Genomic DNA, 12,721 nt, shown 5'->3' on the forward strand with positions numbered 1-12,721 from the left:
AGAGCTACCATATGATCCAGCAATTGCACTACTGGGTATTTACCCCAAAGATACAAATGTAGTAATCCGAAGGGGCAGCTGCACCCCAATGTTTATAGCAGCAATGTCCACAATAGCCAAACTATGGAAAGAACCTAGATGTCCATTAACAGATGAATGGATAAAGAAGATGTGGTATATATATATACAATGGAATACTATGCAGCCATCAAAAAATGAAATCTTGCCATTTGCAATGATGTGGATGGAACTAGAGGGTATTATGCTAAGCAAAATAAGTCAATCAGAGAAAGACAATTATCATATGATCTCACTGATATGAGGAATTTGAGAAGCAAGACAGAGGATCATATGGGAAGGGAGGGAAAAATGAAACAAGATGAAACCAGAGAGGGAGACAAACCAGAGACTCTTAACCTCAGGAAACAAACTGAGGGCTGCTGGAGTGGAGGGGGGTGGGAGAGATGGGGAGGCTGGGTGATGGACATTAGGAAGGGTATGTGCTGTGATGAGTGCTGTGAATTGTGTAAGACTGATAAAATCACAAGACCTGTACCCCTGAAAAAATAATACATTATATGTTAATAAGATGGGGTGCTTGGCTGGCTCAGTCAGTAGAGCATTCAACTCTTGATCTTGGGGTTGTGAGTTTGAGCCCCATGTTGGGTGTAGAGATTACCTAAAAATAAAATCTTAAAAAAAAAATAATGTAAAGGCAATTCACAGAATGGGAGCAAACATTTAAGGAATACATCTAACTCACAAAGGATTCATAGCCAGAATATATAAAGAAATCCTATAAATCAGTAAGAAAAAGACAATTCAAAGACTTTAAGGGGCAAGACACTTGAACAGGTACTCCATAAAAGAAGATATCTAAATGATCCATAAAATGTAAAAAGATGCTCAATCAAAAAATAAAATAAATAAAAACTTTTTAGCACAATGAAGGAAACAATCAACAAAACTAAAAGGCAACCGGGAAGATATCTGCAAGTGACATATCTGAAAAAGGGTTAGTATCTGAAATATATAAAGAACTTCTAAAACTCAACACCCAAAAAATGAATAATCCAATTAAAAAATGGGCAGGGGCACCTGGGTGGCTCATTCGTTGGGCGTCTGCCTTCGGCTCGGGTCATGATCCCGGGGTCCTGGGATCGAGTCCCACATCGGGCTCCCTGCTCGGCGGGAGGCCTGCTTCTCCCTCTCCCATTCCCCCTGCTTGTGTTCCTGCTCTCGCTGTTTCTCTCTCTGTCAAATAAATAAATAAAATCTTTAAAAAAATAAATAAATAAAAAATGGGCAGAAGACATGAATAGATATTCTTCCAAAGAAGACATCCAGATGGCCAATAGACACATGAAAAGATGATCAACATCACTCATCATCAGGGAAATGCAAATCAAAACTACAATGAGATACCACCTCACACCTGTCAGAATGGCTAATATCAACAACACCAGAAACAAGAGGTGTTGGTGAGGATGTGGAGAAAGGGGAACCCTCTTGCACTGTGGATGGGAATACAAACTGGTGTAGCCATTCTGGAAAACAGTATGGAGGTTCCTCAAAAAGTTAAAAACAGAACTACCCTATGATCCAGCAATTACAATACTCAAAGAATACAAAAATACTAATCCAAAGGGATACATGCAGTCCAATGTTTAAGCAGCGTTATCTACAATAACCAAATTATGGAAACAGCCCAAGGGTCCAATGACTGATGAATGGATAAAGAAGATGTGGTATATATACACAGAGGAATATTACTCAGCCATAAAAAAGAACGAAGTCTTGCCATTTGCAACAATATTGATGGAGCTAAGCAAAATAAGTCAATCAGAGAAAGACAAATAGCATATGATTTCACTCATATGTGTAGTTTAAGAAACAACACAAAGGGGGAAAGAAAAAGAGAGAGAGAGGCAAACCAAGAAATAGACTCTTAACTATACAGAATCAAATGATTACCAGGGAGGTAGGTTGGGGATGGGTTAAACAGGTGATAAGTGGGTGCCTGGGTGGCTCAGTCGGTTAAGCGTCTGCCTTCGGCTCAGGTCATGATCCTGGAGTCCCTGGATCGAGTCCCGCATCAGGCTCCCTGCTCGGCAGGGAGTCTGCTTTGTCCTCTGACCCTATCCCCTCCCATGTGTTCTCTCTCTCTCTCTCTCAAATAAATAAATAAAATCTTTAAAAAAAAAAAAAAAACAGGTGATAAGTATTAACAAGTGCCCTTGTTGTGATGAGCATCAGTGTTGCATGGAAGTGTTAAATCACTGTATTATATTCCTAAAACTAATATTACACTGTATGTTAACTAACTGGAGTTTAAATAAAAACTCCAAAAAAAATTTTTTTTAATGCAAAATGGTATAATTAAGTAAATATACTGGATTTAAAAAAACCTTTTTATTTATTTATTTTTTTTAAGATTTTTATTTATTTATTTGACAGAGAGACAGCGAGAGAGGGAACACAAGCAGGGGGGATGAGGGAGGGGGAGAAGCAGGCTTCCCGCTGAGCAGAGAGCCTGATGCAGGGCTCGATCCCAGGACCCTGGGATCATGACCTGAGCCGAAGGCAGACACTTAACAGCCTGAGCCAGCCAGGCGCCCCCCCAAAAAAATCTTTTTAAAAAGAGGCTTAACCTCACTAGTAATCAGGAACGTGAAAATTAAAACCATAATGAAATATTACTACACACCCATGGGAATGGTTAATATTTAAAAATCTGACAGTACTAAAAAATAAATTAAATTAAAAATAAATAAAAATCTGACAATATCAAAGGTTGACAAGATATATGACAAAGATAATTTTCATATAGTCTTGGTAAATCAGTAGAACCACTTCTGAAAACAACTGGAACAATGGTTACACTCATACAATACTGATTGGAGGATACATTAGTGAAAACCACCTTGGCAAACAGCTTGGCATTATCCATATAGGTTAAACATATACACAATTCCACAATCCAGGACTCCACTCATAGATACATATGCCCAAAAATAATGAGTGCATTTGTTCACTGCAACATTCTTTGTAAGTGCTCCCAATCACAAAATCCAAATATCCATCAATATTAGAATAGATGAATAAATTGTGATAGTTTCATACAATAGATTACTATATGGCAAAGAATCACAGTCACACACACCATAGGCAAATCTCACAAACATAATGTTGAGCAAAAGAAGACAGATACAAAAGAATACATACTTGACCATTTCATATATATTAAATTTAAAAAGCAGGCATATCCAAATTATAGTGCTTAGGGATACATGCTTGAGTAATAAAAGTATAAAGAAAAACAAGAATGTGAATACTATGAAATCAGGATAATGATAACCCTTGGGGGATAACGATTACAAGGGGTCATAAGGGGAGCTCCTGGGGTACTAGCAATCTTCTATTTCCTGACCTAGTTTCTAGTTACACAGCTGTTCTGTTCAGATAAATCATTTAGCTATTTTTGTTTCAGGCACTTTTCTTGATATGTTTTATTTCACAAAAAAAGGTTAAGAAAAAAAGACCTAAGGGGCAAGTTAAATAGATGAGACAAAACTAAATAAAGAAAAAAGGGGACTGTAAAAGAGACCTAAAGAAACTGTGCAGAATGAATCCAGAGGGATGACAATTATGTTAACTATAAAGGAGAGAAGTGCCTGGGTGGCTCAGTCATTAAGCATCTGCCTTTGGCTCAGGTCATGATCCCAGGGTCCTGGGATCGAGCCCCACATTGGGCTCCCTGCTCAGCAGGGAGTCTGCTTCTCCCTCTCCCTCTGCTCCTCCCCCTGCTTGTACCCTCTCACTCTCTCTCTCTCAAATAAATAAATAAAATCTTTAAAATTATAGGGGGGTATATATATATATATATATGCTATCCTACATGTCTGGTAATGTAGGATATATTGTAAGAGATTACCAGACATGTAGGATAGCATAAAAAGTTGAGAATACAGCTGATCAAATTCCAGCAAGAAAGAAGGAGCACGATGAGGAAGATGAGAAGGAAAAGGAGTAGGAAAGGGGGGAGAGGAGGAGAAGAACAAACAAGGTAAAGATAATTTTCAAAGAGAATTTAAAAATTCAAAGAAGATACCAATCCTCATTTCCAGCTATCTCTCTGAATCCCAAGCTGGAAATACAGAGAGAACACCTAGCCTCATCACAGTGAATCTTTAGAACCACAAACTCAAAGTGAAGATCTTAGAAGGAGCTACAGAAAGTTAGATTACTATGAGGAATCAACATTTAGACTGACAGTTAACAGCAACAATGGAAGCCAGAAGACAATGGAATACTGTCTTGAGAATGATGATTAATTGCCAAGCTAGAGTTTTCTATCCAGTGAAAGTATCTTTTCAGATCAAGAGTAAAATACAGACACTTTCCAAACAATAACAATGACAATAAGTTTAATGAGCCCTCAAGAAATAAACTTCTAGCGGCTTCTGGGAGGCTCGCTCGATTGAGTGACTGACTCTTGATTTTGGCTCAGGTCATGATCTCAAGGTCGTGAGACGGAGCCCCATAATGGGGCGTGGAGACATGCTGGGTGTGGAGCCTGCTTAAGATTTTCTCTCTCCCTGTCCCTCTGCACCACCCTCCAAATGGCTCTCAAGCTCTCTCTCTCTCCCTCAAAAAAAGAAAGGAAGGAAGGAAGGAAGGAAGGAAGGAAGGAAAACAAACAAACAAACTTCTAAAGGATAACCTTGAAGAAAATTATCCCAAAAGGAAGGTCTGAGAGATAAGGGGAAAATGAGCAGATAAAAAGGTAAACGCTTCAGTAAATCCAAACACTCACTGTGTTCAAAGGAACAAAAACCATAGCTAAACAAACACAAAAAGTGGGGACCCCTGGGTGGCTCAGTTGGTTAAGCGTCTGCCTTTGGCTCAGGTCATGATCCCAGGGTCCTGGGATGGAGCCCCGAGTCAGGCTCCCAGCTCAGCAGGGAGCCTGCTTCTCCCTCTGCCTGCTTCCCCCTGCTTGCGCTATCTCTCTCTCTCTCTGACCAATAAAATAAATAAAAATCTAAAAAAAAAACAAAAAGTGAATAAAAGAGGAAGGGAAATAGAAATGGAAGAATGGAGGGGCGCCTGGGTGGGGCAGTTGGTTAAGTGTCCAACTCTTGAGTTCAGCTCAGGTCATGATCTCAGGTTTGTGAGATGGAGCATCAGGCTCTGCGCTAAGTGCAGAGTCGGCTTGGGATTCTCTCTCTCCCTCTCCCTTTGCCCCTCCCCCATCTCTAAAAAAGAAAGAAAGAAATGGAAGAATGGAGAGAACAAGGAATGAATGATTTTCTTCCTAAAGCTTTTCTGCAGCCATAATCAGGGAAATGCAATCACACCTGAAGGAGATGTGGCCTCCAGCAGGCATTCAATACTCACCCAAAACCAAAATAAAGTAGGTTTGGGATTACTTGCCACTTTAACTTATCCATGCCATGGATAACTTTAACTTATCCAACTATCCATGATAGTAATTAAACAATTACTATCACTAACTATTCACTTCAAACTACCCTGTTGCTGCACTGATACTTCATTTAATTAGAAAATCAAGGTGTTTGGCAAAAGTGAACTTTCCTCGTCTACTAAAGCTCACTATTTAGCAATGGCTTCTTCTATTATTGTTGGTATAAATATTTCTAAAATGATATAATTTCTTATATAGAATACACCAAAAGTATCCAATCCTTTCCTGACTGCCCAAGGTCATTGGTAGAAACAACTACTATTATTGCTGATACAATGAAATAGCCTCCAGTACCCAAGGTATGAGGTCTTGTGTGACTACTAAGCCTTGCCCACGCTGCCACGTGTACCCTTGATCATCACTGCCCTGGCATCTGCTAGGCCTCCCACCCTGCTCTGACCTGATTTTGTGGCAGCTTTTCTGCTTAGAGCCTCTTCTGATTCCAGGTCCTGGCTCTAGGCCATATCCTAAATATCCAGAAGAAATACATCAGAGAATCTTGGCAAGGCATTCTACTGAATTAGTAAGAAATGATAACTATGATTTATTTATACTTTTATAATATCTTCTGTTTCAAGGAGATTAAAGTTCACTCTGTGAATCAGGATGACAGAGGAATAGATGCACCATATGATCCTCATCCCAACTATGTAACAACTCACCCAAAGGAAGACCTATGAGAAAAAACCAGATGTCAGGCGCCTGGGTGGCTCAGGTGGTTAACTGCCTGACTCTTGATTTAGGCTCAGGTTGTGATCTCGGGGTTGTGAGATTGAGCCCGTGTCGGGCTTCGGTGTACTTGGCATGGAGTCTGCTTGGGATCTCCTTCTCCCTCTCTCTCTGCCCCTCCCCCCACTCGTGAGCTCTCTAAATAAATAAAATCAAGGAAAGAAAGAAAGAGAGAGAGAGAAGGAAAGAAAGAAAGAAAGAAAGAGAAAGAAGGAAAGAAAGAAAAAGAAAGAAGGAAAGATTGATTAACCAGATGGTTAAGAAAGCCCTGGGCTCAAGTGGTTACCTTTTTATGCCTCCTTTCCTAGCTGTAAAGTGAAGGTAACAATAGTATCTTCCTACAATGGATTACTGTGGAAATTAAATGAGATAATGGAAACAAAACAGCAAAGTACCTGGCTGAGGGTAATTAGTATTTCAAATTTTAACTGTTACCTCTTTAAATGCTACTTTGTGTAATAATTCCCATTTAAGTAGACTTCCTTAACTATCTTCTCCATGGCATCCTTATGAAAATACTATTAAAAATATTAATAGTAGCTAATACTTAATGAGCACTGACTGTATGTGAAAATCATGCTAACCCCTTTATAGGGCTTGTCTATTTGAATCCTTTGAAAAGTCCTGGGAGGGAGATACCATTACATCCCTATGGGACACAAGTTCACTGAGACTCTGAGAGGATAAGTAGCTCATCCAAGTTCAAAGAATGATAAGTGGTCAAAATGGAGCTTGTACAGGTATGTCTCACTCTAGAACCCATGTTTATAAGCACACCCCTATCCTGAGAAGAGAAGCAGCTTCTCCTTCTGCTAAATTCTATTTGTGAGCTAGCTGAGAACAAGCTAATTCTCCTTTAATCTTATCCTCTACTTGACCATTCAAGTTACCTAGTTAGAAAAGCAGCAAAGATTTACACGTTTTGTTTTTGCTTTTTAACTTACCCACTCACAGTCGATTCCAAGTACTGGAAAATCTTCTAACTCACTCCTAAGCAAGGGCTCAATGTGGTCCCACTCGGCCTCCTGAGACACAGTCACCACCTCTGCTCTGAGGATCCTCTCCTCCCATGAGGCTCCGGGGGCCCTGGCGCGCAGCCGGACCTCTTCTGGAGGAGGCAGCTCCCTCCGGCCTGGTGCTTGCTGCTGCGGATGCTGCGGATGTTGCGGATGCTGCGGATGCTGCGGATGCTGCCGCTGCTGCCCTCTGTCCGAGCTCGCTTTAGTCCTCCGCCGCCGGATGCCTTTCCACAGGACAAACCCCCCCACGGCCACACCGATGAGGGTGGTCACTGTCAAAGCCATTAAGTATCTAGACATCTTCAACTTTTTCTGCTGTTTAGGAAAGCATATCACTAATCCCACAATCTGCAAAACAAGTGGCAACAATGTATTTACATACAGAATTTAAACCTAGATGGAAAGATGTTTTCCCCTAAAAAGTGCTCCACTTATAATCTATGTGTCCACAAACTAAAACAAAATGCTACAGATTTCCACATGGAAAGAGCGGTATTTCTTTTTCTCACTTTTGTACCTTCTGTATTCCATCTCCACCTTCATTCTCACCCGAGGAAAGCCCCCTGCCCTCTACCAGCTGCCCAGCAGTCACTTAATCATATGACAACAGGGCGTCTGAACATAGACACACTTGTACAGAATTTGAAAAATCAAAATTAATTATAAAATTATTAACTAATTAATTAATTAAAATCCTACTGCCCTTAGGTGACTACTGTGATCAGTTTGATGTTCTATTATTTTATACAATTAAAAAAAATAAGAATGGCAGATGGCTTTAGTCAGGGAAACCCCACACAATAGTCTCTCTTCCATTTTTCTCATCACACGTGGTTTTCTCCATCTATCTTTTGTTTTCCTATTTTTGACAGAGAAATGGATATGTAGTACTATTTCTGTACTATTTAAATAACAACAGAAAATGTGTAATAATAAAGGGTAAGTGGCCCTTGGCCTCAGTCACGGAAAGAAATCATGGGACAGACTTCATTCAGCACAAGGTGATTGATCCTGTTTGGGAAGCAGGCCCAGTATAGTCAGATAACTCCATTACTCAAGAGAAGTCAGTTATCTAAATTTTATGGGAGGGCGCCTGGGTGGCTCAGTCATTAAGCGTCTGCCTTCGGCTCAGGTCATGATCCCAGGGTCCTGGGATCGAGTCCCACATCGGGCTCCCTGCTCGGCAGGAAGCCTGCTTCTCGCTCTCCCACTCCCCCTGCTTGTGTTCCTGCTCTCGCTATCTCTCTGTCAAATAAATAAATAAAATCTTTGAAAAAAAATAAAATAAAATAAATTTTATGGGAAATGTCACTATTTTTAAGTGTCAGCAACAAATTTACAGTTTTTAAAACATTGTACCAGCCAAACAAAAACACTCTGGGCTCTGTGCCACCTATCTGTGGGCTCTGGCCTAAAATCTCTAATGCCCAAAGACACAGTGATCTGCTAGACCCTGCCTATGCTTCTCTATGGCTGAGAGTTTACCACTGAATGTGTACTATTTTAATCATTTTTCAAAGTTTCGGTAACAGTTATTTTTTAAATAATTTAATATTTACAACAACCCTGGGCTATCATCATACCTACAGAAATATTTGGCATTGGAGATGAAAAATGAAATCACAACACTGCTAATGAAAGCTGTTTTAAAAAGATTTACTTTATTGCTGAAACTGTGCTAAGTACTCATGTATACTTTCTCCAGTACTTTTACTTAAGGCTTAATGAGATTAAAGAATTTGCACAAATTTCTAGTTAAAATATTCTGAGAAGATGTTTAAAAAAAACCCTCCCTTTCTCACTGGAAACAATACAAAATGCTGGAGAAGACATTAAAAAGATAAAAGTATAATACAGAGTTAAATTCAAAAAGAGGAAAGGGAAATCATCAGGTGCCAGAAATGGAAGTAGGTGGGAGAGATAGCTGGGCAGAGACCAGAACTCATACCAGCCCATGACCAGAAGTCTAGGCCACGAGGCCAGGGTACAGCTGGGACCCTGGAGAGTACTACCTTGTCCATGAACAGGAACTGAAAGTACTCACCCACCATGATGCAGGCAAGCCACCTGCCCAAGGCTGAGAGTATGAACAGAGCTCCTCATAGGAAGACAGTCCCTCAACCCTGCACTATGAAGCAGTACAGGGGCCAAGTTCACATTATCCTCACAAAAGAAAACCCTAAGCCAAGAACCTAAAACTAAAATGGTTAGAATTGGTGCATTCTGTTGGAGTGTGTGTGTGTGTCTGTTTCTAACACACAGGAAACACGTAGGACTTCCACAGAAGATCAGTCCCTAGCAGAGCAATCATAAATGAATAAAAACAAAACAAAAATCAAAAAACCCTAGAGCCAATAAAAAACAGTTCACAGAAGAACCAAACAAAAATATCCATATCTGAGATCTGAAAGGAACTTTAAAATAACAACACTCGGGGAAATTAAGGAAAATAAAAGCTAAAACATGAACAGCAGACAACAAAAAGTAGAAATTCTAGACACGAAAGATATTTGTTAAAATTTTTTAAAAGTTCAATAATCAACAGACAGGTTAAATAGTAGATCAGACAGAGAGAGAGAGTTAGGGACTTGAAGATAAATCTGAGGAACTCACTCAGAATGTAGCACAGAAAGATGCAGAAAACATAGCAGAGACATGAAGGATAGATCGAGAAACTCAACATCCATGTAGTGAAGAGTTGGAAGACGGAGGTCATCAGATCTAGTACAGTTCTCTGAGTCCCAAGTTGGATAAATTAAATCTATCCAAAAAAAACTTAAGAATGTTCGTAACAGCTTTATTCATAAAACTAAAGATACATGTATGAATCTTAAATTATATTAGGCTGAGTGAAAGAAGCCAGATACAAAAGAGATACTGTATGGTTCTATTTACATAAAGTTCAAGAACAACTAAAATTAATCTATAGTAGAAAAATATCTGAACAGTAGTTGCCTCAGGGTGGGGGTAGGGGGTTACAGGGAAGAGATTTAAGCTGAGCACTGAGTATCAAAAAAAGAGCCGGTCACGAAAAATTCTAGGGAAGAGCATTTCAGGCAAGAGGGAACTTTCTAGAATTGCATGTAACATTCCAAGTCTTTTTTTTTTTTTTTTTAAGATTTTTTATTTATTTATTTGACAGAGAGAGACACAGCGAGAGAGGGAACACAAGCAGGGGGAGTGGGAGAGGGAGAAGCAGGCCTCCCACAGAGCAGGGAGCCCGATGCGGGGCTTGATCCCAGGACCCTGGGATCATGACCTGAGCTGAAGGCAGACGCCCAACGACTGAGCCACCCAGGCGCCCTAACATTCCAAGTCTTGATGGAAGCTTGGGTTACACAGGTACACACATTTGTCAAAATTCAGCAATATTAAAAAAAAATTCAGCAATATTTCTGATGTTTTCCCAGTGGCCTGACTGATGAATAACTGCTGGTTCATTCACTGTCTATCTTTCCCACTAGCTTGTAAACTCCATGAAAACAGCGACCTTACCTGGCTCCTTCAACACTACATATATCCCCAGGAACTAGCACAGAGCTCATAATAATAAATACTCATTGAATGAATAAAACTCAATTCAAGGTGTTATATTTTATGATAAATGTCTCTAATCATCCAATTACAAAAATCTGTTTATTCCAATGAAAAAAGCATTTTTCCCCTTACTGAGCCTTGATGCTAAAAAGAAACAGCATGATTCGACGCTGGGCCAGAAGTGAGAAAAATCAAATTTTGCATTACAAACTGAAAGTTTGTGTCCCTCTAACATTCATATGTTGAAATCCTATCCCCCAATGTGATGGTATTAGGAGGTGGAGCCTCTGGAAGGTGAGTAGGGTTAGGTGAAGTCATGAGGGTGGAGCCCCGAGGAATGGGATTAGTGCCCTTATAAAAGCTTGCCTCCCTGATCTGTCATGTGAGCATACAATGAGAAGTGAGCAGTCCGCCTTGTGAAAGAGGGCCCTCACCAGGACCTACCCATGCTGGCACCTTGCTCCTGGACTTCCAGCCTCCAGAACTGGGAGAAATACGTTTCTGTTTTTTATGATCCACCCAGTCTGTGGTATTCTACTTTAGCAGCCCCAAGAGACTAAGATACCTCTCTAAGGGCTTGCTCTGGGATCCAAAGCTTTCAGGGCCTCACCACCCTCCATGACTGAAAACAATCTGCCATTTTAATTTATTTTTTTAAATTGTACATAGTAGGGGCACCTGGGTGGCTCAATCAGTTAAGCATCTACCTTCAGCTCAGGTCATGATCTCGGGGTCCTGGGATGAGCCCCGTGTCAGGCTCCCTGCTCAGCGGGGAGTCTGCTTCTCCCTCTCCCTCTGCTTGTGTGCACACACTCTCTCTCAAATGAATAAATAAAATCTTTTAAAAAAATAAAATAAAGTTGTACCAGTAATTGAATATCAAACTGACAACAGTGATTACCTAATGGTAGTAGGATTATGATTTTGATTTTTCAAATTCTGTGCAAGTATGTGTATCTCTTGATAATTAGAGAAGTACTCGTTATTTTAAACTGATGTTTTTTACAGATAGGCAATGTAAATATCACACTTAAGACATGATTATATTCCTGAAACAAATCACATTTGGATGAATTAAACAAATATGTTAAGCTGTTCAGGGAGCAGCCTAAGGTAGAGGATAAGGACAAGGGCCCTAGAGTCAAATACCCTGGGTTCAAATCCAGCCCCTGCCACTTGCTAGCTATATAACTTGGGCAATTCACTGAACTTCTCTAAGTCTTTGTTTCCTCACTGGTAAAATGGGAAAGATAGTACCTACCCCGTAGGACTTCTGTGAAACTTAAAAGTAAGGTGATCAATACACCTGATTTAGCCTACTGGCTAGCACATCAGGGTTCCATAAATGTCAGTTCTTACTGCTATTGGGCTCTATAAACCACAGAACTCCTATTAAAGGAAAACAAAGAATCACAGAGTGAAAATTCAGGAGCCAAATTCAGCTCCTGCACAAGTTAAGAATCCTTTCTGTGGTAATCCTGACAGATCATGACCTGGTCTCTATCTGAATACTTCTAGGAACAGAGTTCATCACCTTAAGAGGGAGTTTTTATTGAAAAGTCCTTGCATTCTGCAAAAGTTCCCTACTTAAACATTGTTCTCTTTTTAGGTTTTTTTTTAGGGTGAGAAGAACAAAGGGAGAGAGAGAATTTTAAGCAGGCTCCACAACCAGCATGGAGCCGAATGTGGGGCTCGATCTCACAATCCTGAGATCATGACCTGAGCCGAAATCAAGAGTTGGGCACTTAACTGACTGAGCCACCCTGTCGCCCCAGAAATCGCTCTCTTTGAGGTCTTTGATGTTCAGTCTGGCCCCTGAAATGACAACGGTGTTCCTTCCTGAGAGCCTGTGAGATATGTAGAGGCAGCTTTTATAGTTTCTCTTAGAACATTCGTCTCAATCCAAGCAGCCTTCCTGTGACCTGGGAGGGTCACCATTGTGGCCGGG

At 40.3% G+C, this 12,721-nt stretch overlaps 1 protein-coding gene across 3 annotated transcripts in view; it reads right to left on the bottom strand.

Moving 5' to 3' along the window:
- The window catches only part of EXD2 (exonuclease 3'-5' domain containing 2), a 59,014-nt gene that overhangs the window by 38,850 nt on the left and 7,443 nt on the right, over positions 1 to 12,721 (bottom strand). For 2 of the 3 annotated variants that reach the window (XM_081830353.1, XM_081830352.1), the window contains exon 2: positions 7,162 to 7,584. The exons of the other annotated variant lie outside the window; for it this stretch is intronic. In XM_081830353.1, the coding sequence (XP_081686479.1) occupies positions 7,162 to 7,536 (375 nt within the window). In that variant the 5' untranslated portion in view covers positions 7,537 to 7,584. The remainder of the gene's footprint in view (positions 1 to 7,161; positions 7,585 to 12,721) is intronic. 3 annotated transcript variants of the gene reach the window in all.

Source organism: Leptonychotes weddellii, chromosome 9 (assembly GCF_054177405.1).
Source record: "Leptonychotes weddellii isolate Sample4059 chromosome 9, ASM5417740v2, whole genome shotgun sequence".
Classification (NCBI taxonomy): domain Eukaryota; kingdom Metazoa; phylum Chordata; class Mammalia; order Carnivora; family Phocidae; genus Leptonychotes; species Leptonychotes weddellii.